The sequence below is a fragment of the Panthera pardus genome, unplaced genomic scaffold (assembly GCF_024362965.1).
Source record: "Panthera pardus isolate Hobbes unplaced genomic scaffold, ASM2436296v1 HiC_scaffold_12, whole genome shotgun sequence".
Taxonomy (NCBI): domain Eukaryota; kingdom Metazoa; phylum Chordata; class Mammalia; order Carnivora; family Felidae; genus Panthera; species Panthera pardus.
Window position 1 is genome coordinate 19,083,371 of NW_026526677.1, and position 27,300 is coordinate 19,110,670.

Consider the following 27,300-nt stretch of genomic DNA (forward strand, 5'->3'; position numbering starts at 1 on the left):
AAGTCCTAGCTAGATAGTGAGAGGGTGCAATGGTGGAAGCAGATGGAAGTGTTTGATAGGGCCTTGAAGGTCAGGGTCGAGGTGGAACATTAATAAACGGGAAGAAATCTAACATGGCTGGAGCTTGCAGGGTTTGGGTGAAAGGTTGGAGATAGAGGCAGGGCTGGGGTCATGAGTCCTTGTAAACCAACCATGATAAGAACTGTGAACTTCTCACTGAGAGCATTGCTCTATACCAAACAATTTGTTTTAAATCAAAAGCTATCACCAAGAAGCCAAAAAAAGGTAATAACAAATAATCCTAAATAATGCTTGATTAATCTGAAAGAAGACAGGCAGGAAGGAAAAAATGAACAAAGAGCATATGGCACAATAGAAAACAGCAAGATAGCTGACTGAAATCCAACCATATCAATAATCACATTAAAATGTTATCACTAAGGGCCAATTAAAAGATCATCAGACTGGACAAAGCAGCAAGGGTCAAGCATACGGTAATTGCAAGAGACACGTTAAATAAAAAGACAAAAGGTTAAAAGTAAAATCGGAAAAAGATGGCAATTATCCAAAAAGCAGAAAACAAATGTTGGCAAGGAGAAATTGGAACGCTTGCGCACTTTGGGTGGGAGTGTAAAATGGTATAGCCACTGTGGACAATACGGAGATTCCTCAAAAAATTAAAAATAGAAGTAAATTTGGCCCAGTAATTCCACTTCTGGGTATGTTTTCAAAAGAATTGAAAGCAGATTCTTGAAGAGATATTTGTATGCCCGTGTTTGCAGCAGCATTATTCACAATAGCCAAAATGTGGAAATTTTCCTTTCAGAAAAAATAAGGAACACTTCCAAAAACATTTAAGAGGTCAGTATTACTCTGATACCAAAACCAACAATGCAATACTAAAAAGAAAATTATAGCACAATATTCCTCACGAAAATAGATGCAAAATTCTTAATACTGAACCAAATCCAACAATATATAAATTGAGGATGCATTATGACTGTGTGGGCCTTATTGCAGGAATAGGACCTTGGCTTAATATTTAAAACAAATTTTTTTTAATTTTTTTCTTTAATGTTTTTATTTATTTTTGAGACAGAGACAGAGTATGAGCAGGGGAGGAGCAGAGAGAGAGGGAGACACAGAATCCAAAGCAGGCTCCAGGCTCTGAGCTGTCAGCACAGAGCCTGACGCGGGGCTCGAACCCACGGACCGTGAGATCATGACCTGAGCCGAAGTCGGACGCTTAACCGACTGAGCCACCCAGGCAGCCCCCCAAAATTTTTTTTAATGTTTATTTATTTTTGAGAAAGAGAGAGAGACAGAGCATGGGCAGGGGAGGGGCAGAGAGAGAGAGGGAGACACAGAATCCAAAGCAGGCTCCAGGCTCTGAGCCGTCAGCACAGAGCCTGACATGGGGCTCGAACTCACAAACCACAAGATCATGACCTGAGCCAAAGTCGGACACTTAACCGACTGAGCCACCCAGGCACCCCATCATTTAAAAAATTTAATGTAGTTTGCCACATTAATAATTAAAAGAATTGTATCTTCTCGAGAGGTATAAAACATGACAAAAATTGAACCCTCATTCATGGAAAAACTCTCAGCAAACTAAGAATCAAAGGAACTCTTATCTGGGAAAGGGCAGTATAAAAATACTTACAGTGATTTTGTACTTAAGACTAAGAGTGGGGCGCCTGGGCGGCTCAGTCAGTTGGGCGTCCGACTTCGGCTCAGGTCATGATCTCCCAGTTCGTGAGTTTGAGCCCTGTGTTGGGCTCTGTGCTGACAGCTCAGAGCCTGGAGCCAGCTTCATATTCTGTCTGTCTGTCTGTCTGTCTCTCTCTCGCTCTCAAAAATGGATGAACGTTAAAAAAAGAAAGTAAAAAGAGAGAGAGAGAGTGACGTAGGTCCTCCTAAGATTGAGAACAAGAATGTCCTCCTTCACTACCTTTAGTTAACATTGCACTGGAGGTTCCAGGCAATGCAATTAGAACAGAAAAATTAGAAATATTGGAAAAGAAGAAGGAAAATCATCTTTATTCACAGTCAACATGATTGTATACACTGAAAATTCAAAGAAATCCCTCACCCGACACTGCTAGGGCTAATAAATGAATTTAGCAATGTCACAAGAGGATTCTTTCTGGGTCTCTCATGTTTCTGCCTGTCTTATAAAAAGGAGCACTGACTGTCTTTGTTCTAGGCTATCTTCAAGGAGATACACACACACACACACACACACACGTGTAGAGTGAACAGCCCTGAATGATAGCAATAGTATTTGCCTCTGGAGCAAAGGGTGGGTTTATTACTCAATATAATAGGGATAATGTCTCCCTTGGGGCCAAAATTCAGGCAGGCTTACTGCTAACCATAAAAGAATCATGTTCCTTAAGCTTGGGTTTCCTCTTCTGCAATATACCACACTGCACGTGCAAGCATCAGTTGATACTCTTCAATTTGCCCTATAGGAATCAGGACTTGGGAGCCAAAACCAGCTACTCTGATTCCTGCTACTTCTTTGAGCAATAAGCTGTCCTTTATCTCTGACCCTGGATTCTCATGCCTTCTGCCAGCATTCATAACACCTGTTCATTTATAAGTAGGGTAAAACTTCAGAGCCTTCAAAGCTCCTGATACAAGATACAAACATCTGTTGTTTTGTACTAGCAACGATTAGAAAATGAAGTTAACAATACATTTAACAGAACATGAAAAGCATAGGATAGTGATAAACTTAAAACGTGTGTAAAACAAAATGCATACACTGAAAGCCACAAAGACCTTGCTGAGAGAAATTAAAGACCTAAATAAATGGAAGGAGACTCCATGCTCATAGATAGGGAGATATTAAATTCTCTCCCTTTAACCATTCAAATCTTGAGTGGAAATGAAGACAGAAATAGTCTACCCCTTCCACGGAAGTCACCACCCCTTTTGCCCCAGCACAGTGTGCTGATGAGACTCACTATTAGGTCCCTTACAGAGATCCCGAGAGCACTTGTGGTTCTCATCTTCATCTTCTCTCTGGTCCTGTGAGCTCCCTCATTCATACAGTGAACTCCCCCTTGTCAGTTACCTTATTAGTCAATTTCTCTTAAAAAAAAAAAAAAAGTTTCCGGGGTTAAAAAAAATAAACTGAAGAATCAGGATTTGTTGGCATGCTACTTTTTGATGATTAGAAAAAAAAAAAAAAAAAGAAGAAGAAAGATTGTCATTGAAGAACAAGAATCACCAACTCTGGACGTAAGAGAGAGAGGATGATCACAAACCCAAATGACTGACCAAAGCTATCAATTGGTTTTAAAAGCTCTTCTGTCCTCTACAAAATGTGGTAGCCCCTGCTGTGCCGGTTTCACAGCATCAATCCCCCAACTAGAGTGCAGATATCCAAGAGCTTTACAGAGCAACTCCCAGGTGATGTGATTCCAACAGCTGAAAACACTCGATATGAAACTGGGAGATCCCAGGCTCAACGCCAGAGATTCATTTTAAAAGCCTCTTGAACGGGGCGCAAATGGAAAAAACTCCTATTTGGAAGAAGGGACGTCTGGTATTATACCCCCACCCTGCACTTACCCACTCAGGTGTAAGGGGGGCCTGATCTCATGGGATGCAGTGTCTCATAGGATCCTGACAGCTAGAACGTGCTCTGTCAATTAGAGATCGCTTTTTCTCCTCCTTTCTGACCTTCCCCATGCAGTATTCTTCACATATAACCTGCCTTAGAATTTAAAAAGGACGAAAAAAAAAAAAAAGCCCCCAAAGATGATACAAAAGAATGTAAAGAAATAAAATAGGCCTAGAGTTTAAGAGAAGATTAAATTTATTAGATACTAAATACAAAAGTAAAACCATCAAAATAGGGACCCCGAAAGCTCCCACCCCAAACTCTATAAAAGCATTACACATAGGCACACAATGGCTAGCAAAGACTAAAAAGGTGCAACGCTTCCAAAACGACAGATGCTCAGCTTGAGAAAATTGATGATTGGGTCAGATGAGCCCATTCCTGGAAGAGCCCCTTGTTGGCTCCGTCACAGCATCAGGCCAAAACCCTCAGCCTTCTGGACCAGACGCTGATGTCAGGGATGCCCTGAGCATGTGACTGGCGGCAGCCCACTTACTCTCTCTGTGCATTCTCCAGTTGCTTCATGATCAGATCCTGCTTCCGCTCCGAGAGCACCTGATAGAACCGGTGCATGGCTAGAGGGTCCAAATGGGGACAGAGAAATGAAGATTTAGTGGGTTTGCGGGTGGGTTCCAGACATCCCTAGATCATGGCAGACCACCACAGAGCCCCTCGTTCAGGGATGCTGAAGTTCAATCCTCCCTTCTTTGGGACAGATTTCCCAGTCTACCTGCCGCCTCCCCAGGGTCTCTTGCTAAGCTTCGTTATCACGGCATCTGCCTGCCAGACACCTTCATATCTCCGATCCTGTAACCTGGCTTATAGCTTTGTCCTCATCAGGGTTTCTATCTGCCTCTAGTGTCCTTTGGCTCAGTCCATGCTCTAAAAATGTTTCTGTAACATAAACGTTCTCTCGTTAACAGTCCTATTCCCAGCAGGTAGAAGAGTGTCTGGTATGTGGAGAGATGCAATAAAAAAGTTGGTGAAATAAAGGTCATGTTCTCTATAACCTTCAGAGGAGAATCTGAAACACCACAGTATAATGTACACGGACCTCCATGGTCCTCCGTCTGTCTCACCTACCAAACCACGGCTGCACAAGGGCAGTGCACCGCTTCTGATTAGCTGATAGTCCCAACGCCCTGCTCAATGCACGCACAGAACAGATACCCAAAGGGCGCAGTGTCCTTCAAGTGCCTATCTGTTCCTGTTTGCAAACGAGCTTGGGAAATAGGAGATAGGAAAGTGGGGTGCACCTGGGTGTCTCAGATGGTTAAGCATCCAACTCTTGGTTTGGCTCAGGTCATGATCTCAAGGTTTCATGAGTTCGAGCCCCAAGTCAGGCTCTGCTGTGCTGACAGTGCAGAGCCTGCTTGGGATTCTCGCTCTTTCCCTCTCTGCCTCTCCCCCACTCGCGCTGTCTCTCTCAAAATAGACTTAAAAAAAAAAAAACGGAAAATGGAACAGATGGTATAGGAGGGCTAGCGCTATCGGCTGCTAAAGGCCAAAAAACAGGAAGATTCAGGAATCGGGCGACAGAGGAGTTGGTGAGGCATCTTTGAAGGATGCCAGGATTTGGAGGTCAGGACCATTCACCTTGTTTTAGCAGGAGGGGCTTATCCGCAAAGGTGATACGGAACCAGCCGGGCTCCTTGCACATGTAGGTCCTGCCACGGGACAATATCAGCTTGTTGTCCAGGAAGCGGCGATGCAGGAGCAGCTCTTCCTCAAAGGTGCACGGATCCAGGTACTAGGGCAGGCAGAAGGACAGAGCTGAGCCCAGGACCCATCCGGTAGGTCTGCCCAACGGCACTGGGCCTCATCCCAGAGCTCACCATTTTCAAGTTCATCCAGATGTAGAGGCCAGAGCCACGGTTGAGAAAAGGGATCCCTAATGCCTCCAACTTCTTGGTCATGTATCCGTGAGCTATCTGCAGCCGGGAGCGGTAGGTGGGCAGGTATACTTTGTCAATCCACTCTGGATGGGTGGGGAAAGACCGCTGTCACAGGGCTTGTGGCAGAGATCTGCCAGAGGGATCCTTACCCAAGGCTCCCTACCTGGGCTTTGTGCCAGCTGTTCCTATTCAAGACTGACTCTGTATTATATCTGATGACCTTTATCCCCAACACACCCACCACTTACCTAGAGCCGGGGTAGAGATATCAGGCTTCTCAATAGTCTGGTAGGGATGTTCTATTTGGATTTACACCCCTGATACAAAGAGTCAGGGTACCCCCTAAGTGAGGTTGATGCTCCTATTGTCAACTGGGCAAGTAGCAGATAATCAGAGCCCTCCTTACCTCCTGCCTCAGAGCCTCACGCAGCAGACTTTGAGAAACCTAGATATGCTTGGGGAGCTTTTAAAAGTCCTGATGCCCAGGTTATAGCTCTAGATCATCTAAATCAGAATCTTGGGGGAGAACACCCATATATCAGCATTTAAGCTCCCCAGACAGTTTCCATGTGTCGAAGGCTGAGAACTAGTGTTTGAGGGGCTAGGAACCTGGTTTCTGTCAAATATCAAAAGGGCCTGGCACCATCCACCAGAGATATCTGCTCGGATTTCTCCTATCTACCCCTTTCCCCCTGCCAAAGCTGAAAGACAGTGTCTCTAAACCAGATTATTGAATTACATTCATTTGTAACATTATATACCAGCTTTTAATTTAAATCCTCCAGCCTGGCATCTGCTCTGTTATAGGGAATTAAAGAGAGAGGGCCTTATCTAAGTTTGGGCCATGGCATTAGACAGAGGGGGTGGGGGGGTGTTTCCTCTGAAGCCAGTATTCACTTGTGATCCACGGAGGAAGTTAAATCCAGGTGCCATAGATCTAGCCACACCAACTTGCCCAAATGGCAGCCCTCCTTTGGCCACCTTAGATGATGAAGTCAAGTCATATTCAAGGAGTCATGGCATTTCTTTGTAAGCTTTGCCTAAAGCAAGCAGGGCACTGGGGAGGGAAAACTGACCTCCACGTAAAGGCGAATTTTGGGCTTTCAAGCCTTAGAGTACAATTTGACTATCCCTGTCCAGGCAGAGCATGAGCTCCCAGACAGTTAGACACAAGGCCCATCTACATTTCAGACCAGCAGCTCCGTCTTCCATCTCTGCCCTACTACACTATCAGAGCCACATCCTGCCCTTCTTCAAAAACTTCCCGTCCTGCCACCACTGAGCCCAAGACAGCAAACAGAGTCTCAGTGTTTTAGACGTACATCAGAGGCCCAAGCAGACCCAGGAATCCCCATGGCCATGGAGTCTAGCCAAGATCCCAGCCCGGGATGGGACTCAGTACCTCTGTCCTGGAGCAGCCGGCACAACTTATGCTGGGCAATGCCAGAAATGCCATGGAGGTAGCCAAAAGAGCTCACAGCAGAGGCCACCTCCCTGTTGTGGGTGTAGAGAACACCAAAGCGGAAGCCAGAGATGCCGAAATCCTAGAGGAAAAGAAGTAGGAGAAGGAATACCTGGTCTGCCCACCTCCTGGCTCCCTTTCCTTTCCTACCCAAAGACAGGAAGCTGGGGCTCACCTTACTGGTGCCCCAGATCACATGGGTCCTGTTGGGGTCAGGCAAACTGGAGAGGAGACAGTACAATCATGGTTATGAAGAAGTATGTGAAGAATGAAGACTTGGGGTCAATGCGGGTAAGAAGGGGAAAATGGACTTGAGGTCCTTCCTAGACAAAAAGGCCTACAGGGCCCAAAGTTCAAGAAACAGTTGCCCCAGTTAAGCCAGGAAGTCAACAACAGGTATCGCTGGCAAACTAGATGGGACAGCCCCCAAGCGCCCACTGAACGAAGTCCAGGACCCTCAGCCTGGCTGGTGGCCTTCCTGTAGCTGGTCCAAAGCCACCTTTTTAGCAGTTAGCTCTTCACACATATGGGCCACCCATTGTTTCTAAAATGTGCTCACCTATTTCTTATCGTCCCATTTTTGGTGAGGCTGTTCCTTCTGCTGGGCATGCCCCTGCCTTGCTTTGGCTGCTGGGATCCTATCTTAGGGCCATATACTATCCTTAAGAAAGTTTTGCCTTAGGGGCGCCTGGGTGGCTCAGTCAGTTAAGCATCCAACTCTTGATTTCAGCTCAAGTCATGGTCTCATGGTTCATGAGATCAAGCCTTGCATTTGGTTCTGTGCTATCAGCACCAAGCCTGCTTGGGATTCTCTCTCTCTCCCTCTCTGTCTGCCCCTCCCCTGCTCGTGCTCACTCAATCTCTCTCAAAATAAAAATTTCTAAAAAAGTTTCCCCCTAATTCTATTCTCTCCCTGTGTACTGCTTATCAAGAAGTTCCTCCCTGACCTTCTGTAGGGCTTTATGTTGACAGTAACCTTTCTACCATGCTGTCAAGTTATCTCATGTACAAAATGGCATTTAAAAAAGACCCCTGGGGGGCAACTGAGGGACTCAGTCAATTAAGCATCCAACTCTGGATTTCAGGTCTGGTTATGATCTCACAGTTCATGAGTTCAAGCTCCACATCAGGCTCTGTGCTGACAGCGTGGAGCCTGCTTGGGATTCTTGCTCTCCCTCTCTCTTCCCCTCCCCCACTCACATCCTCTCTCTCAAAATAAATAAACTTAAAGACACTTGAGAGGAAAGATGACGCTTTGCTCATTTTCACACTCCCAGTGGCACTTAGCCCATTTCCTAGCACATAGCCGGTAAAGTTTATGGCACATGAACTCACCCTGCAAAAGCAGGAACCTCCTGGCTCTCATTCCCAACGGCTGAGGCCAACTCACCTTTCCATGCTCAAAACACTGTGGAATGTGATGAATTCATCAAACACGGACAGCATGTAAATCTCATCTATAATTACATGAAGGTGGTACCTGCAGGTTGGGTAAAAGAAGGAGAATGTCTAGGCGCTCTCCAATCTCAACTCATTTTCTTTTATGGTCTTCTCTGGACACAGATCAGCTACTCCTACTGCTCCAGCAGCCCATCCAACCCTTCCAAGCGGCATGGCAAGGTAGAAGGGGGGTGGCCACCAGAAGGGGTCTTTAGACCTGGCTCGGGGGTAGGAAGGAAGAGGACCCAAAGACACTCAGGAGAACATCTAACCCTTCAACTGTAAAGCAGAGACCAACGAGGGGGGCTGGGTGTCCCAAAGAGTTTTATATCTGGTGTAGTCAGGGAGCTCCCACCCAGGGTCCGAATTGAGTAGCGGCATTCAGTGGGCTCAGTGCTAATGCACATCATCTTGTTTATTTTCCCAACAACCCTCTGAAGCAGTGGTGGTATCTCCATCTCACAGATGAAGAAACAGTTTCTGAGACATAGTTCATTTCCTCAATCAGCAGATGCTAGAGCTGGGATTTGAACCTAGTTCTGTCAAATTCCAGCCCACGGACTTCCAGTGTTCATCCTCTTGTCCTCCTGCTCTGCCATGAATTGGTCTGGATTAGAGTTATGAAATTTGAATAAGTGTTTCTTCTAGAAAATGGGAGATTAGGTACCCTAAACAATAGGGCTATTTCAGAACTCCAGAGATGGTGGATGTCAACATGTTTGTAGGAATGGGACATGAGGGTTCTCTGGGGACACATCTTCACCCCACAAGGTCTGAAAGTCTGTCTTTCTCAGCACCTCAGGCCAAGTAGTTTGGGAAATGGATGCTGGGAGAGAGTGGTTACACAACAAGAATTGGAAAAGCAACAAAACCAGATCATAATTGTTATGTAGGTGTCTGTACCTGGGCAGGAAAAAAAAAGAAAAAAGGCAAAATGGCCCAAAAATGTAGGGTTGAAGCATGTGGGCGCCTTTTCCTTCAATTTCAGTGTGAGTTCTACATAGCTTTGCAAAGTATACTGTGCAGTAAAAATATTGGAATAAGTTTGTCTGGTTCTGACTTCTTGACCGTGAGTGATCAGAACATTGTTAAGGGACTTTGTGTAGTCTTGAGGGGTGGAACTCTTACCTCTTGGCAAACTCCAGGTATTCTTGTAGTGAGTCTCGAGAGTAGACGTCTCCCAAAGGATTCTGAGGGTTGATTAGAATGAGGCCTCTGACCTTTTTCCCCTAAAAAAAAAATATAAAAAACCATAACTGAGTGAACACAAGTCCTACACATCTACCTGAAGTTCAGCTAAAGGTCACATCAGGACACCCCATTATGGACACCCAACCAAGGCCTCATTGGGATCTCAGCTCCTTTAGGTGGGATCTTGAACATGCAGGCCCAGAAGGAGCTCTGGGGGCTGCCATAGACAAGGCTCAGGGCTCCCAGGGGGACACGGCCCCTGGGACACTGCTTCTTCCGAAGGAGCCCACACCACCGTGGTGAGAAGGTTGTACCGGGTCTCAGTCCTCAACCCTTCTCAGGGACAGCAGTGCCCACCCTGAAGACAGAGGTCCCTCCTTACTGTAAGCCTAGCCTCAAGTAGAGCTTGCTCCAGCTTGTCCACAGTGAGCTGGAAAGGATGGGGATTTGCATCTGTGACCTGGAAGACAAACGCTGTCTGAGAACTGCCTACCAGAAAGCTTCTAAGCCTTAGTTCCTCATCCCACAGACACTGAACAATGCTTCATGCCCAGGGCTACAGCCCCACATGCCTTCTTTGCTCTAATTTCTCCATCTCCCCCCACTGTCACTTATATGGGAGGAAAGAGAGTTCCCCTACACCTTCCAAATGCCCTAGAGACCTTCCATTGCCTAGGTGGGCTAAGCAGGGGGAAGGGTCCCCATTCTGACCTCACTGTCCAGGTGGACAAGAATCAGCTCAACTTTCGAATACAGGCAGGCACTAAAGGCGAAGCCACCATAAAAGGGGGCAGGAATCAGAAAGGCCTCTGGAAGCACAGGGAGACAAAGTCGTCAGTCCATGGTCTCCCCATCAGAACACGCCAGGCCCCCTAGACCAGCAGCAACACTATAGACAGAGAAGGTTAGTTTGGCAATCCATCCTGCTTGGGGCTTAATGCTTTTGGGCTCAGGCTCTACAAAAGTTGCATTCTTATAAATGTTATTTGGGGAACGCTAGAGAAGTTTCTTCTTTGGGGGTCTGCTAGAGAAGGAGAAGGGGAAGAATATTGCTATGAATGGCTCAGAATCCAGGTTACAAACCAAAATAGGCTTGCTAACAGGTGAAATGCTAGTCATCCACTGAGTCTTACCAGCTCCAGTAGGAACACAAGAGGCTGAGGTCTGTGCCCAGAGAGGGCGCTCATCTCTCTGCATGGCTCAGGTTACCTAGACTTGGTGAACCCATGGGTTCTTTTCTTCCCATTCCTTTGGCCTCATTGATGAGCAAACCAAGGACTCACGCCTTTGAATGAAACTGCCATCTTGGTAACTTCCTTCTATGCAGCCAGAGCTCATCAAGATCTGAGACTCTTGTTTGGGTGTTGTTAGGAGGGAGACCAAGAACAGATCCCTCAGCCTTATTTGATCTAGAACTAATTAGTTTTTTGTTTGTTTGTTTGTTTGGGTGGGGGGAGGGGTTGTTAGTGTGTGTGTGTGTGTGTGTGTGTGTGTGTGTGTATTTTGTTTGTTTGTTTGTTTGTTTGTTTGGTGGACGAGGATAGGAAATCTATCTTGTGAGCCAGTTACCAGGGCTCTCTGTATTGGAGTTGAGTCCAGAAGCCCAGCTAAGAATATACTGAATTGGCTCCCATTGTCACATTTCTAAAGCATAACTCACTGAGGACCATCACACATTTTCCTTCCATATTAAATGGGGACCCAAATCTCTCGCTACTACAGAAATAGTAGGAAGATGTTCTGATCAATGTAGAAGTCCCAGTACTTTAGGGGAAAGGCCTTGGGTCAAGATATTCTTCTTCCCTAAGGTCCAGTGCCCATTGTGCTGCTATTTCCCAGAGGGAAAGCAAAGCCCATTAACTTACCCCCTGGATCACAAAGAACCATGGCCAGTGTGGAGAACACAGAGGAGCAGCCATTTAGAACAACTACCTGAGGATGCACAGAAGACAGAAATCAAAACCCATCCCCCATATAAGAAGGTCTAGCCCTTTTCTCTCCCTCCCCCTAGGACAGGTATCAGGAACCTCTTTATCTGGTTATCCACTGGCCTTATCCATTGGCCTTTCCTCTGCCCTGGCCCTGAGGGTCTCTGCTCATTCTAGAAAATACAAAAGAGTCCCCCAAGAATAAAGCTCTCTACCAAGGGGTCAGTGAGGGTGGGAAACTGACTCACATTTTCTGGATCAAGCTGGTCAGGTACCTTGCAGTAGTAGGTCAGGAACCGGGCCACCTCTTCTCGCAGGCTGTGGACAAACCCAGAGAGACTTTGTGGTGCCCAGGCCCAGGGGCCCTTCCTCATTCGGGATCTAGACTACAGTCTTTTCCAAAGAGCAAGGTATCCAACCTCATGTTACAGGTTACTGACTGAGGCGATCAACTCCCCAGGCGACACAGACAAGAAGTATGAGAGTTGAGACAAGAAATCAAGCCTTTTGAATTATAGGGCAGTGTTATTTCTATGACACCAGGCTCCTGATGAGGTTTCGCTCTAGATATTTTGTAGAAGTTGTTACCCAAAGAAATAGGGAGGTAGCCAACCAAGAATCTGGTGCTTTGGGTCCTTCCCTGGATGAGAGCAGGTGTCTAGGGGCCAAGAGACTTTAGATCTGGAAGTTACTTACAATGGTTGCCCTCTCCAATCAGGATATTGCAGCAAGGCATCCTCAATGTAGTTCATATCACTCTGACTCAACTGTGGACAAACAGAGCATGAGGACAGCCAGCCCAAGGAAGCCCAACAGGCCTCATCCCACGGCTCAGACACATCTGGGTGTTTGCCCTACAACACAGGGCCTGACAGAAGACGAACAGGGAAACATGCCCCTTAATGAATGGAGGCCCAATCTTGTCATAGATTATACAAATAGAGAATCACTGGGAAGTGTCTGATGACCCTACAGGGCCAGAGGCTCCCTTGGCAGCCTACCCACCATATACCCATCCACAGCACACCTCCAAACACAGTCAGTAAGCCAGAAGGTTAGATGTGCTATTCTAGAAGCTCTTTTCTCCCTTCTTTCCCCAAACTCCTAAGTCCAACTCCTGTATCTACCGCTTGCTAAGAAACATTCTAGTGGGACTAGGCCCAATGGCGGGTCCCAGCATAGCACAGGGCTTGGCTTACCCGTTCAGTCATCAGATCGAGGCAGAGCTTATTCTCACTGAGTCCAAGGTTAATGAAGCCCTGGAGATGGAAGGAATCTGAGATCAGTCCATTTGCCCTGCCCTATATGGGCCTCCTTAAACATTCTAGTAAATACTCATCCTAGGTTATTTCAAATGGAAATCTCACTGCCCCATGAGGCAGTTCAATCCATGTTTAACAACTTCAAGTGCTAGAAAACTTTCACAGACCCAAAAATCTTACAGCTTGCAAGTTTTCCCCTTCAGAGCCACATAGTACTTATATACCAGATACCAGTCGTTGAGTTCTTATCATGAGGCAGACCCTAGCACATGATTTAAAGAGAGTGAATCTCAGAAAGATTGAATAACCTACTAGCCACATGACCACAGCGATGGGCAGAACCCACCTGCCTGACCCAGTACCTGCCTCATATCCATCTCTGCTTCCATGAGAGGGCCCTCAACTTATTGGAGGAGATATGGTCCCTCAGAGTCCAGTGGAGATACTGGGCTCAATTGGTCCCCAGAGAAGCAGATGGCCACTGACCACACATCACTTAACTAGAAACAGAAAAGGTTTGACTAGCACTGTCCTCCATCCTTTGGCTGGAGAGCTATAGTGAACCTCCCTTGCTGGAAGTCTCTCGTTGGCTCCCTAACACTTAGGATACCATCCCAACACCTCACAATGGCCTGCCCCCATCCACACCTCGTCACAGCACTCATTTCCCCCAACCTAGCCTTTCCCTTATCACTCCCAGCCCTTCCCACCACGAAGCTTTCACACATGTAGTTCCTCCTACCTAGAGGTCCCCCCTCCCACCACCTCCACCATATGGCTGGCTGATTCAGTCTTTAAGACACCTTAGACCACCCGAAGAAGGCAACCCCTCGTACACTCGGAATTATTATTCATGCTCCTTTCCCCAATGGCTGACTACATTCATCACTAGACTGAGTTCCATGAGGGCATGTCTGCTTACCACTTTGACCACAGTGACTCCTAGTGGGGAAGAGCATGGACTCAGGGAAAGAAGGCTGCAGGGTGGGGGGGGGGGGGGTGGGAGTCTGGGGGAACTGGAAGGCAGGGGACTCAGACACAGCTCTTAATTTTATTAGGCATGTCACCTTGTTTCTGTGCCCATTCCCTTCCTTATCTATAAGACGACAATAGCGTCTACTTTACGGAGCTAAGAAGAGTAAGAGAGCCCAGTACTTGGCACAGGACTCAGTCAACCCTAGTGATTGGGGCCCTTGAGTAGGTGTCTCCCCCTGCCCTCATCCTCACCATGGTGTTCTTGTCCTCGTGGTATTTGTCTCTCTGGTAGATCTTGTAGTCCTGGAAGCTGGAGTGGTATAAGGCAGAGATGTCAATCCCACGGCTGGACAGGTGCTGACTGACAAATGTAGCTTCAGGATCACTCAGTTGGTGAACTGGCCAGTCAGGCTGCCTGGAGGACTGGGCCCACTGCCCGCCTCTGACATCACGCCTAACATCCAGGGAAGGGCAAGACGGTTGGAGCCCTAGGCCACCCATGGCCCCAGACTGTAGGAGGTTGACCAACTGGTACATTAAGTGGCCCAGGAGGGCTTCCTGCTCGCTGGCGGCCTGACTGTGCCTCTGCTCCTCCAGCACCAGGTCCTGCTGCAGGTGCCTGGTCGTGAGGTGCATGAGGTTCTTCTCTATGGTCTGCTTCAAGTGCAGCATCATCTCCATCAGGTGGGTGTGGATTCTCTGGTTTCTGAGGCCCTGACCCCTCATCTGGGCAGAGGGCATACGGAACATGCCTAATCGATGACTCATGCTCTGGGTCTTTGTCTTGGCCTCAGCAGGCTGGCTGGAACCTGCAGAGAAAGCGAGAGACCACGCAGTGCATTAAAGGAAACCCTCCCCGGGGCGCCTGGGTGGCTCGGTCGGTTAAGCATCCAACTTCGGCTCAGGTCATGATCTCACGGTCCGTGAGTTCGAGCCCCACATCGGGCTCTGTGCTGACAGCTCAGAGCCTGGAGCCTGTTTCAGATTCTGTGTTTCCCTCTCTCTCTGCCCCTCCCCTGTTCATGCTCTGTCTCTCTCTGTCTCAAAAATAAATAAACGTTAAAAAAAATTTTTTTTTAATAAATAAATAAATAAATAAATAAATAAATAAATAAATAAATAAAAAAAAATAATAATAAAGGAAACCCTCCTTGACCCTGAGGAGATCCAGGCCGGATCTCAGGCTCCTCACTGCCTCCTCCTACTTCCATGCCTTGGGTATAGGTACATGTTGGCTCAGGGAGAATTACCAACTCATTCAAGGGCAATGCCTAAGAGGCCCCAAACCCAGACCCTGGAACACTATAGCTAAATGGCATTAAAATGTGTTCTGAAGAAGAGCATTAGGGCCCACTTTGAGAAAAAGGGGAAAGTGAACAGGTATGCTTCTGGGGTCTCCTCCTTCTCCCTCCATCAGAGCAATTCCTGCTTTACAATGTTCTAAGAAAAGGGGATTCTGTAGAAATAAAGAGACAGAGAGAGAAAAAGAAAGAAAGAGAGGGAAAGACGGGGGGGGGGGGGGAAGGGGGGGGGGAGAGAGAGAGAGAGATAAAGAATAAAAAGCCTGAGTAAATTATTCTGCTAGCATAGAGGTGAGTACTGCCCAAGGGCCAAATCCAGCTACCTCTTTTTGTAAATAAAGTTTTACTGGAATACAGTCACATTTGTTTATTGATATATCATCTATGGCTGCTTTCACACTATAATGGCAGGCCTGAATAGCTGTGACACAGACCATAGGATATGACTCACAAGGCATAAAACGTTCATTATCTGGCCCCGTTTGGAAAAAGTTTGCCATCCCTTGTTCTAGAACATCAGCCCCTCTTTTTGTCTATTTTTCCTCAGTCCTTCTATCCTTCTTTGTGTCATTTCCTTACAAATACCTTCAACCTGCTCACTGTGACAGCTGCCTCAGACTTCCATCACTAGTAACCAGGGGCTAGATACATGGTTCTTGAACTTCAAACTTCACCAGAATCACTTGGAGGGCTTGTTAGCACAGAGATGGCGAGGCCTCCCTGCCAGACTTTGATTCGGTAAATCTGGGGTGGGGCCGGAGAATTTTCAGTTCGAACAAGTTCCTGAGACTCTACTTTGAGAGCCTCTGACTATTCAGACCAACCTTTCATCTGAAGAGAGGTCAAAATGATGGGAAAGACCTAAGAAACACCTTTTTCAAGCCTTGAAGAATCAACCAAACAAATCGGAGAGCAAGAAGCCACACGGTAAGAAAACCTGAGGCCAACAGCTGCCTCTAATTCTTTGTATGACAATCTTCATATTCCCAGACACAGAGACCTCTTTTCCTAAAAAATTCTAGATTTACAGCCCTTCCACTAGAGGCCATATTCTGAGTTCTTATTCTAAGTTCCATCCCCGCCATATGCAAAGCCTCGTTACCTCCTTCACGGGTTTGTTGCACCAGGGCTTCAAAGTACTGGACACTCTGCCCAGCTTCTCCAAAACATGTCCAGTCTGCCTGGGATATGCCCATAGCCATCTATACTTCCCCCTCTTGACACTTAATACTGTTACATGTTCAGTATCTCCCCAGGTCAGCCTTCATCATTCTACCGTTAGCGCAGTGCCTGGCACATAGGTAGCTAGGAGGAGAGGCACAACCACAGGATGTTGCCAAGTCAGTGAAGAGAAGAGCAAAGCCATGAGGACTTTGCTATAGAAGATGGGGCGGTGACCAGATACAGCCACAGGACGAAACAGTACCGAGTCTTGATATAGGGTGCCAACTTCTCATCGGCAGTGATACAAAGAACTTCACGCGCCAGAATTAGGAACACGCATATTGTTTAGAAAGAGATTGAACAGATATACATTCTCATGTCTAGACTAACCCTTTGTTCCACAAGCAAAATACTTTGTTCTGCCTCAGACTCCCTCCCCTACAAGTTAAAGGGTCATTTCAGTGGGGCTTTCAACCCTGCAGATAAGGAGCTCATACGGTCCTTCCAGATACAGACATCCCCCAACTTAGAATGGTTCAGTTCTTGACCTTATGACTTGACGATGGTGCAGAAGTGACACGCATTCAGTAGAAACTGTACTTGGAATTTCGAATTTGAACCTTTTCCTGGGCCAGTGATGTGCCGTAGGATCCCATCTCAGGATGCTGGGCACTGGCAGCAAGATGCAGCTCCCAGTCAGCCCCACAATCACGAGGGTAAAAACCATTTACAACTATCCTGTACCCATACAACCCTTCTGCTTTTCACTTTCAGTATTCAATAAACTAAATGAGATACTCCACACTTTATTATAAAATGGACAGTGTTCGAGGATTTTGCCCAGCTGTAGGCCAGTGTGAGTGTTCTAAAAATAATTAAGGTAGGCAAGGGGCGCCTGGGTGGCGCAGTCGGTTAAGCGTCCGACTTCAGCCAGGTCACGATCTCGCGGTCCGTGAGTTCGAGCCCCGCGTCGGGCTCTGGGCTGAAGGCTCGGAGCCTGGAGCCTGTTTCCGATTCTGTGTCTCCCTCTCTCTCTCTGCCCCTCCCCCGTTCATGCTCTGTCTCTCTCTGTCCCAAAAATAAATAAAAAACGTTGAAAAAAAATTTTTTTAAATAATTAAGGTAGGCAAGACTAAACTATGATGCTCAGTAGTTCAGGTGTATTAAATGCATTTTCAACTTATAACGGGTTTATCAGGACAGAAGTCCATCATAAGTCAAGGAAAATCTATACTCGGATAGCATAGAGGGGTAGTTACGTGTCAACAGAGATTCCTGTGGTTTTGCCTTCCAAAAGGTGGTGCCTATCATCCCTGCTGGTTCTGAGGAGTTTGGCGGGAAGGGCCACACTGCTGGACAAGATTTCTCTTCAATGGGCAAGAAGTAGGGGGTTTCCGCTTTCTTCCAGGGCTACGCTCTCACATATTGAGGGTCTTTGTCCTGTACCACCTTAATAACAAAACCAAAGATATCACAGCTCTGTAATATCCACTAGACCAGCACATGGTCTCAGACTAAGCAGTAATCCCAGTTCAGGCTGGATTAGGGGCTCTCTTGAACTTCTTGCCCCGGAAGTCCTTGATGTTACCAAAACTCCACGACTCTGTCCCATCCACCCAGCCCTCAGCCAGGGACTCCAGGTACAAAGAAAACAGTGATCAGAATTATGTAGGGAAACTGGAGGCCAGTGTGGCCCAACAAGCTATTAGAGGAGAAGGGCTGCTCGAAGCAGTTAGGATGAGAACCTCTCCAGGCAGGCTTATGGAACAGCAAATAGTGCTAAGGCAAGTACCTAAAAGAAGTGTGTTTTCTTGGCAAAATGTATTTTTTTTCTTTTTTAAATGTTTATTTTTGAGACAGAGACAGAGTGTGAACAGGGAAGGGGCAGAGAGAGAGAGAGAGAGACAGAATCCTCAGCAGGCTCTAGGCTCTGAGCTGTCAGCACAGAGCCCGACACCGGGCTCGAACCCACAAATCATGAGATCATGACCTGAACCAAGGTTGGGTGGTTAACCAACTGAGCCACCCGGGTGCCCCCAAATTCTTTTTAAGTTTATTTATTTATTTTGAGAGAGAGAGACAGCAAGTGGGGAAAGGGCAGCGAGAGAGGGAGAGGCAGAATCCCAAGCAGGCTCCACACTGTCACCACAGGGCCTGATGCAGGGCTCAAACTCACAAACCGCAAGATCATGACCAGAGCCAAAGTCTGACACTTAACCTGAGTCACGCAGGCACCCCAAAATGTATTTGAAATGAGTATGTGGTAAGGCCAGGAGGAAACCTGGCAGTTAGATTTCTGCCAAGACTTATATTCTCTATAAGAAAAGTCTATTGTGAAAAATGTTGGCCCACAAGGCAATAATGCCCCTAAATTGTCTGGTATTGAGGTATACCAACCCTTTCCTCAAGTTGTCTTGTACATACCTTGGTTTCAACATTCCCCAGCTTCCAACCATCTGCCTATTAAGTCACACTCAGGGGTCTTCTATAACAGCTAGAAGCCATGGCTCAGAACCAGCCCAACTGATACCAACAACCTTCTAAAAAGAGCCAAAGGGCTGACAAACAGTAGAAGCTGGGAATAGGGAATGAACATGGGAAATGAGCTAGAACCAGCTCATTTGTTTGCAATGGCAGCACCTGACTCCAAGCAGGACAATTTTTATGTCACTTTCCCTAGGACCCTACAAGCTCTCTAGCTCGGTCTTGCCCTCCAACCTTCCTTTCCTTTGTCATGTACCAGCTTCTCCTGGTGTCCCAGTCCTTGGGCCTCAGTCAGATACTTCCTCCTTGTTATGGGAAGTATGATAAGGATTGGGGAGCCTCCTTTATGTGCGTGAGAAGCAAGGTGTGGGGGAAATAGACCCCTAAACACAAGTTGCAAAATTGAAGTCTCAGGTAAAAGCAGCCTTGTAGAGCCTAGATTCTATTTTATAGATCCTACTCACCAATTGTAGCATGTTGTAAGAATGATCTCCCCTGTCTGGGCATCAGTTTCTCATATGTAAGATAAGAAGATACCTCAATTCAAGGGGATAAAACTGAAGCTTCATGAAGATGAGTCACTTCTAGGTCACAGTAGAGCCAGGATTTAAACCTCAGACCTCCCACGTTAGCCCAGAACTCCTGGGAACAAGAGAAAGCTAGAAGAAAGCCAGCCCTTACATGGACAGCAGCTTGGCCTCATGTCACAATGTCCAGGAAGTCTCAATTGCTGAAGGCGGATTAACTTCACCCAACAATCTTGTCCTCCTGTATTGACTCCAAGCCCCCGGGCAGAAGCTGACAAATACTCTGGAAGTGGTTACCTTAGACTTACTTGCATTTTTCAGAGGATGACTTTTCAAATACAGTGTCCAGAACACAAAATACAGACACATGAATAAGCAGCATGAGGTAAGACCAGTACAGACAACAGAAAGACTAAAATGGACTCCAGCTACTAAGAGTAGACTATAAAATGATTGCTTTTCTTCTCAAGGAGATAGAAACTCAAGTCCGAAAACTGACAGAATAAATGGAAATTATTAAGAGGACAAATTTGAAAGAAATCAATCAATTCTAGAGGTTAAAATCCACTGACCAAAAGTGAAAAGCCTCAATGGCAGAGTTTAACATCAAATTAGATACCGCTAAAGAAAAAATTAATGACCCAGAAGAAGAGGCTGAAGAAACTTTCTAAAACGTGACATGAAGACACAAAAGTAAAAGAAGATAGCAGAGGATCTAAAATGTACATATACATATTCATTTCGAGTCCCAAAGGAAGAGAAAAATAGAGCAGAAGCAATCTGAACAAGATGTTTTATCAGTGCCAAATAACCAGACACCGCAGCATGGATTCAGCAAGCCCAACAAATGCAAATTAAAATAAAGCAATCTACATATACATACATATATGTATATACGTATATATTTAGGAGATTTTATATCTACAAAAAGACAAACATCTCAAAAATCAGCCAAGAAAAAAAGTTACCCTCAGAGGAATAATAGACCAAAAGCTGACTTCAGCCAACAGCGGAAACCTGAAAACAATGAAATGTTCTTTTATTTTTTAAAAATTTTTAACGTTTATTTATTTTTGAGAGAAATAGAGACAGAGTGTGAGCAGGGTAGAGGCAGAGAGAGAGAAAGACACACACAGGATCTGAAGCAGGCTCCAGGCTCTGAGCTGTCAGCACAGAGCCCGACGCAAGGCTCGAACTCACGAGCCGTGAGATCATGACCTGAGCTGAAGTAGGATGCTTAACCGACTGAGCCACCCAGGTACCCCTGAAATTTTTCACCATATAGAGAGAAAATAACTCCCAACCTAGAATCCTGTAGCCATCAAAGGATCAATATTTCAGTAGGTGTTACCAATTCCTCCCTGCTAGAGGGACTAGATTTGTGCAGAGGATACTACTAATCTGAGCAAGTAAGTTTGCCTTTAAAAGCTAAGGCCAACCGAGTGAAAGAAACCAGACACAGTACACATTGTACAGTTCTACTTATGGAACAAGCAAAAGTAACCCATAGTGATAAAAATCAGAACAGAGGTTGCCTGGGGAGGAGGTTGGGAAAATGACAGCAATGTGGTACAGGCAACATTCTGGGGAGATGACGTGATCTATAACTTGAGGTTGTGGTTACATGGCTATACCGTTTGTCATAGTTCAAATTGTACACTTAGGAATTTTAATATATTTAGGAAGCAGGTTTTTCAAATGCAGCTGTAGCTAATTTAAAATTCTGTTAGGATATAAATAGCCAAGTAAGTTTGCTTCCAGTGCTAGCCCATTAAGTGGAAAGACCCATATGGGGGCAGGTGCCAAGGACACAGGAGCATATTTACATAATTATTTATAGTAGGAAAGAAATGAAGAGCCAATTCTCAAAAAAAAAAAAAAAGCACATATAGAGAATGTTTAAGTCTGGATGAAATTACTAATTTAGCTTAAAAATGTAGTTTATTAATCCTAATCCCAGGTGAGAAATAAAGTCAAAAGAAATCAATTTACATAGAAGTTATCAAAGGACTAATTCCCTAAAAAAGTAACTGGTCCAGACAGTCTCACCAGGAACTCTATCATATATTTAAAGAAGTATATTATTCCAGTTCTATTTAAACTGTACAGAGAAGAGGAAAAACACCCACATTTTACAACTAAACAATAACATATCTGATGAACTTTGTAAGAAGAACTATGGTCAAGTCTTACCTATCATCAGATTATCAATACTTAAAAGCTGAATAGCACTTTGCACACAGACTCCAAACGCATCGTAACATAACCTTATGACCAAATGGGATCATACAGAATGGAAGGATGGTTCAACCCTATGATTTGAATGAACTTCTCCTTAAGATCCTAGGGGAATAAAAATCATTTGATCTATAGACACTAAAAAGACATCTGACAAAATTAGACACCCATTCTTGACTTAGACAATAGGATGAATGGATACCTCTTTAACATTAGACATCTCTCAGCCAAAAAGCCAGACTCTTACTCATTTGGGAAATTCTGAAAGGTTTGAACTCCTGAACAAAAGGAAAGGCCACCCATTGTCACTGTCAAATAGCTGACATTGTACCAGAGGTCTTGGCCGAGATTAGGCAAGGAAAGAACTTAGAGTTAGAACAAGGCAATCTGGAGTTCTGCTATCTACAGATTACTAGTGTCTGCCTAGAAGACACTAGAGAATTCGCAGATGATCTACAAGAGACTTTAGTGTAGTGACAGAATAGAGGCCCGACTCGTGTTTCTGTAGATACAGTTTTATCGGAACACAGCCTCACCTGTGTTGCACACATATGCCAACCAGACTTTGGTAGTAAACACTAGACCAGCATTTTCAACCCGGGTCACTTACCTAATGAGTGAGCCTAGCAGCTGCCCAGCAGCCCCAGCCACACGCAGCATTTAATCCTAACCTCTAGGTGATAAGAATTATTCCCAGCTTTCGGATGGAGCAACTAATGACATAATTTATTACAGTCCATTGAATTCAACAAGGCCCCCCAATATATCCAGGATGAGCATGAGTGATGTAAGCTTTTGGAGGGGCGGAGGACACAAAACTCCCCCAAATCACAATATTATCAGTGACAGCTAACCCTGATTGAGCACTGTCGGAGCCAAGCTCTGGCCTGGGTGATTTAATCCTCAAAAGGACTGTTAGCAGAGCACTGCCATTAGCGTCACTTTACAGATGAAGAACCAGAGGCCCAAAAGAAGGAGGTGACTCACACAAGTAGGATGGGAAAGGGGAGCTTTAACCCCAAGTCTGCTAACCCCAGGCCCCATCCTCCCTCAAGGCCTCTTCCTGGAAGGGTGCACATACCTTCAAAACTTGGTACTCAGTTTTGGGAATCCAAAACCTAAGTCAGATGGTGGGTCCTACCCCACTGGGGGTCCAGGAGCCCCAGCTGAAGCCACAGCAATGTCTCGTCCAAAGCCCCTCTCACACTCCATGTCCCACGGCTCCCCCTCCTTACCATTCCACATTTACCTTTATCTCTGTTTCCACTCATCTCTTCTCCAGCCTCAAATCCTTACTATGCCTGATGAAACTGTCCTTGAATGTCAGGGCTCAGAGACCTCTCCACCACCCTCCTCCTGTCACTAAGCTTGCTTTGTGCCCGCATGCTCTGCTTTTAAGTACAAAGTAGTTTCAAGGGCAATAATAAGATCCACCCTTTCCCTTCCACAGGGATCTCCCCAGGAGCTCCCCATTACCTAAAATGGCCTTTCTTCGCATCTTTACAGGAAAGGCTCAGCAATATCCACACATGGAAGAACCACACGTTGAGCCACGGTTCTCAAACTGTGGAGGCATTGGCACCACCTGGAGAGGTAATAAAGAGCCAGGAGCTCTTAGAAGTAGGCTGGGGCCGGGCCGTGTGGTAGCTCAAGACGGCCAGGTGATTCAAATACTACCAGCATTTGAGAACCACTGGAGCGAGCAAATCTCAGTTAAAGCCCAAATGAGCTACTAATTTTCCCCATTTCTGGAGAGGCCATGATTGAGAACAGGTCGAAGTGGGTTAACCTAGGGCAGGAAGGACAACTCGACAAGGAGGCACTGGAGTGGCCGGCTGCCAGAAAGCCCGGGCCCAATCCCCCCAGCCTCACCTGTCAGCATATCCTTGCGGGTCTTTCCGGTCTTCAGTTACTCCTTGTCGAAGGGGCAGATCAAGAAACCTACCTCACAGAGGGTGATGTGGAGGCTGAATCAGGGGATAGACGCCAAAATGAGAGAACTACTACATAACTCTATGTGTGGGCTTATCAGTTTCACGCTTGACAGTTCCTGTCCTGCTTTCCCTGAGGGCCAACAAACAGAAGCAAGGCCAAAGGCAGGCTGTAGTCTGAAAACACCCTGCCTTGCGACTCTCCTCCAACTTTAGTGGGTGTTGGTTTAATGTGCAGATGCCTGGGCTCCACTAAGGGATTCCAGTCAGTACGTCTACACTTGGGCCTGGTAGTCTGCATTCTAAAACAAACATGGCAGGTGATTATGGACTACTCTTGGAGACACACTGCCCAGGCAGACTCCGCAGTGAGAGGAAGCATGAGCTGTGGGCTGGCACTTTACTGCAGAGGGTTAGGACCTCACATGTCCCCCAGCCTGGCCCGCCCTGACGGCCCATTCCTTGTGTCATTTATTTGTTCACCCCCCACTCATTAAAGCTATAAAAACAATTCACTGGGTACCTATTATGTACCCATGATACATGTGTTAGATCCTGTGTTAGGCTGTGTTAGACCTTGAGACTATCAGAATGCAGGAAAAGGTCCCTGGCTTCAAGAAGCCCCAGAATACCTTCCAATGGAAAAATCTGATCACATCTTTCCTGTGCCTAAGATCCTCCAACGGCTCCCCTTTTTTGAGGGGTTATAAACTCAAATACCTCGGGGACACAACGGTAACAAATGTGCAAAGAGAGCAAAATGGTTTGACCAGTTTATGTCAGCCCCTCAGCCATCAGTTTGCAACCTCTGAATCCAAACTCATTCCTGTGGCATATCAGGTTCTAGAATAATCGATGATAGCCTACCTCCCTAATCCCATTCTTTGCACATCTCTTCCATTCCGCCTCCAGGCGACAACACCAAACACTGACCCCTCCCGTAACTCTCCCAGCATGCCAGGATCTCTCATTCATTCTTTGTACATGCTGTTCCCTCCACTCAGAAAGCCCACTCACAGATTCACCTCCTCGGCAGACTAAGTCTATGCTCCTCCAAGGAATCTTCCTCCCTGACTCCCCAGGTAGGTGTAGGGGCCCATGCCAAGGGTATAAAGCACACAAGCCAGGGAGTGTGCCCAGGGCCTTTGCTCCAGCTGAGCTCTGATGCCTGCGCTGCCCTGCCCCCAGTACCTGGTTGGCTCACTCCCTCACTTCCTTGTCTTTGCTCAAATGTCACCTTCCCCCAGAGGTCTACTATGATCACCTACTTTGTTCCACAACCTGCTCCCACCCTCGCCACACGGTGGTACCTCCTCCCCTATTCTATCTGTCATTTTTTACAGCACTTTTCTCCTCCAAGTACGTACCATATATTTTCTTATTTGTTATGTGCATTGTTTGTTATCCTTCCCCCTTCTCATACATAAACTCCACGAGGGCCAAGGCTCTTCAGTTGTTTTGTTTACTGATGTTCCTCAAAGGCAAAGAACAGTGCTTGGCCTTTAGGGAAGCTCAATATTTGTGGAAGGATGGGTGGACAGATGGGTGGATGGACAGATGGGTGGACGGATGGGTGGGTGGACGGATGGACGGATGTCATATGCAATTTAAGGTCTGCGTCCCCCTCTGGTTCTGCGATAGTTTCAAGGCACAGAGGGGCTTCTTGGTTATAAAGTGTTCGTTCAGTGTTGTTGGCAACTTATCAGCGGTTGAGACGGAATTGAGGGAATTAGTTGTCAGCAGCAGGTGAACGCTGACGGCGGAGTGAAGACTTGTCCAGAGGAAAACCCCCATTTTCCACGACCTCCTACGTTGCCCACAACCTGCGGCAGCCAGAGCCTCTCCCGTGGCCCCACTTCCGACCACAACAGCCGTAACATGGATTCGCCAAGAGGGGGCGCGAAACCCCTATTTTCCTTTCTGGCTCGGAGAACAGGGCCGCCACCTCCCCAGACGCGGCGAAGCCCGGGCGGGAGGACGAGGAAAGGTGGGCGAAGGGCCGCGCCCTCCCGGACCAGCCGTCCCGGTGCGCGCAGTGCACACCCGCGGAAGCCTGGGCACCGAGCGGCTCGCGCGCCGCGCGAGGGACCGGCGACACAACCCGTTCTAACGCACCGCCGCCCTGTGCTCTGAGGCTCTCCTGGGGGTCTCGGGCTTCTAGAGAGGACCCCAGGCTCCGAGAGGTGGGGTGCCCTGGCCATTGTCACACGACTAGAAAACATCAGTGGTAGGATTCGAATCCAGATTGGAGGAGCACTGTTGCTCCTCCCTCCGTCCTCCTCCCCAGCTGCTTTTGGCATCTCTCTGTTCCAAAAGCAAAGCAAGAAAGATTCCAAGTCCTGTGCCTGGCGTGGCCTAACTTGGAAGGCCCTTGGGTTCTCTTTCCAGGTCTGGAAAGCGAGCAGGGAGGCAGTGAGGGGTGGGGGAAAGGCAGAGCTCCTCCCTCAAGAACGGGACCCAGGTGCCCTCCACCCCCACCATCTCCCTGTCTCTATCACTCTTACCCCCTTGATTTCAGTCCCCTGATCTTTTAAGTAGCCACTAGGCCACAGGAAGATCCACTTCAGAGAGGAGCCTGAGGCACAGAGATAAAGGCAGAAGGGGGAGGAGGCTGCAAACAAACGGTCTTTTGTGCCTTCTCAAGCAAAGACAGCCATGAAACTAAGTTGGGGGGGGTGCTATCCCGGAAGACTGTGGCCCGTACACACCTGTGACCAGAACCTGGGAGTCTGTAATGAGGGGCTCTCTCTGCTGACATGGGTCGAGAGGTCCACATCCACATTTCTGGGTCCACATCTCTGGCCTTCCCCACAATCCAGTGAGGAGAGTGCCCTTGGCCTCACCTTACAAGTGGGGTAACTGAGACCCAGCGAGTTTTCCTCAACGTTATCCGAGTTTACGCCACCTGCACCGATGCCTGACTCCAGGCATGTCTGAATCCAGGCCTTCTTCCCAGTGTTCTCTGGGTACTTGGCCAAAGCACCAGTCCCCTAACGGTCCTGTTGGGTTTGGCCGGGTCTCGGGGTTGTATGAGGCAACCCCAAGCAGGGAGGTGGAGGAGAGACGCCATGATGTCAGGGGCCCGTGGCTCTGGCTCACGCAACTCATCTTGCTCTGGCAGGGCCTCAGAGCCAGGTACCTTACTGGTTCCCGCGTGGTTGCCCTCTGGGTCCTGCTCCTCCAAGGGCACACCTCCACTAAGCCCCTCTGACCCCGCCAGCCCCTCAGAGCAGCGACCGCTGTCTTTCAAGGTCCTGAGCAGCTGCCCACCTGGGTATTCTGACCTTAGCACTCATACCTGAAAGGACCCTAAGGACCTTGAAGAGAAAGACTCTTTGCTTGTACCTCCCTTTAGCCTGTGGGGGCTGAGCATATAGTAGGTGTCAGATAACTAACTGCTCTTTGTTTACCTGTTTACAGTTTATATGGGAATCCATATGGGAAACAGATCCAAAAAGCAGCTCACTGTTTACATGGCGGTTTTAACCAAATTCGAAAATGGCATTCGCATCCTGTTGGACAACCGGGAGGAGCACGTTAGCATTATTCAGCCATTCAACAGATATTTATTGAGCAACTGCCATGTGGTAGACACTATTCTAGGTCCTGGTGACAAGGATGGCCACAAAACAGATACAGCCCTCCTGCAATTTAGCTTCTCAAGCAGGTGATAGAAAATGAACGACGTATATGAATAGATATGGTTGGATAAATGCTGTGAGGGATACTCCAGTTGGGTAAGGGATCAACAGCGGGAAGGAATGCTATTTAGATAAGGTCATTAGGCAAAGACCCACAGAAAGTGAGGGAGTAACCCATGGGGCTCTCTGAGGAAACAGTGTCCAGACAGGGGGAGCAGCAAGCG

General features: G+C 47.0%; 1 protein-coding gene across 2 annotated transcripts in view; it reads right to left on the reverse strand.

The window, feature by feature from the left end:
- Positions 1–3,808: 3,808 nt before the first annotated feature.
- Positions 3,809–27,300, reverse strand: part of ACCSL (1-aminocyclopropane-1-carboxylate synthase homolog (inactive) like) — a 153,864-nt gene continuing 130,372 nt past the window's right edge. For both annotated transcript variants that reach the window (XM_053899819.1, XM_053899818.1), the window contains exons 2-15: positions 14,043–14,599; positions 12,753–12,812; positions 12,250–12,320; positions 11,802–11,871; positions 11,491–11,557; positions 10,337–10,434; positions 10,008–10,085; positions 9,563–9,663; positions 8,385–8,474; positions 7,170–7,215; positions 6,935–7,076; positions 5,473–5,615; positions 5,234–5,387; positions 3,809–4,212 (exon numbers count right to left, since the gene is read on the reverse strand). In XM_053899819.1, coding sequence (XP_053755794.1) covers positions 4,130–4,212; positions 5,234–5,387; positions 5,473–5,615; positions 6,935–7,076; positions 7,170–7,215; positions 8,385–8,474; positions 9,563–9,663; positions 10,008–10,085; positions 10,337–10,434; positions 11,491–11,557; positions 11,802–11,871; positions 12,250–12,320; positions 12,753–12,812; positions 14,043–14,558 — 1,719 coding nt within the window. In that variant the 5' untranslated portion in view covers positions 14,559–14,599 and the 3' untranslated portion in view covers positions 3,809–4,129. The remainder of the gene's footprint in view (positions 4,213–5,233; positions 5,388–5,472; positions 5,616–6,934; positions 7,077–7,169; positions 7,216–8,384; positions 8,475–9,562; positions 9,664–10,007; positions 10,086–10,336; positions 10,435–11,490; positions 11,558–11,801; positions 11,872–12,249; positions 12,321–12,752; positions 12,813–14,042; positions 14,600–27,300) is intronic.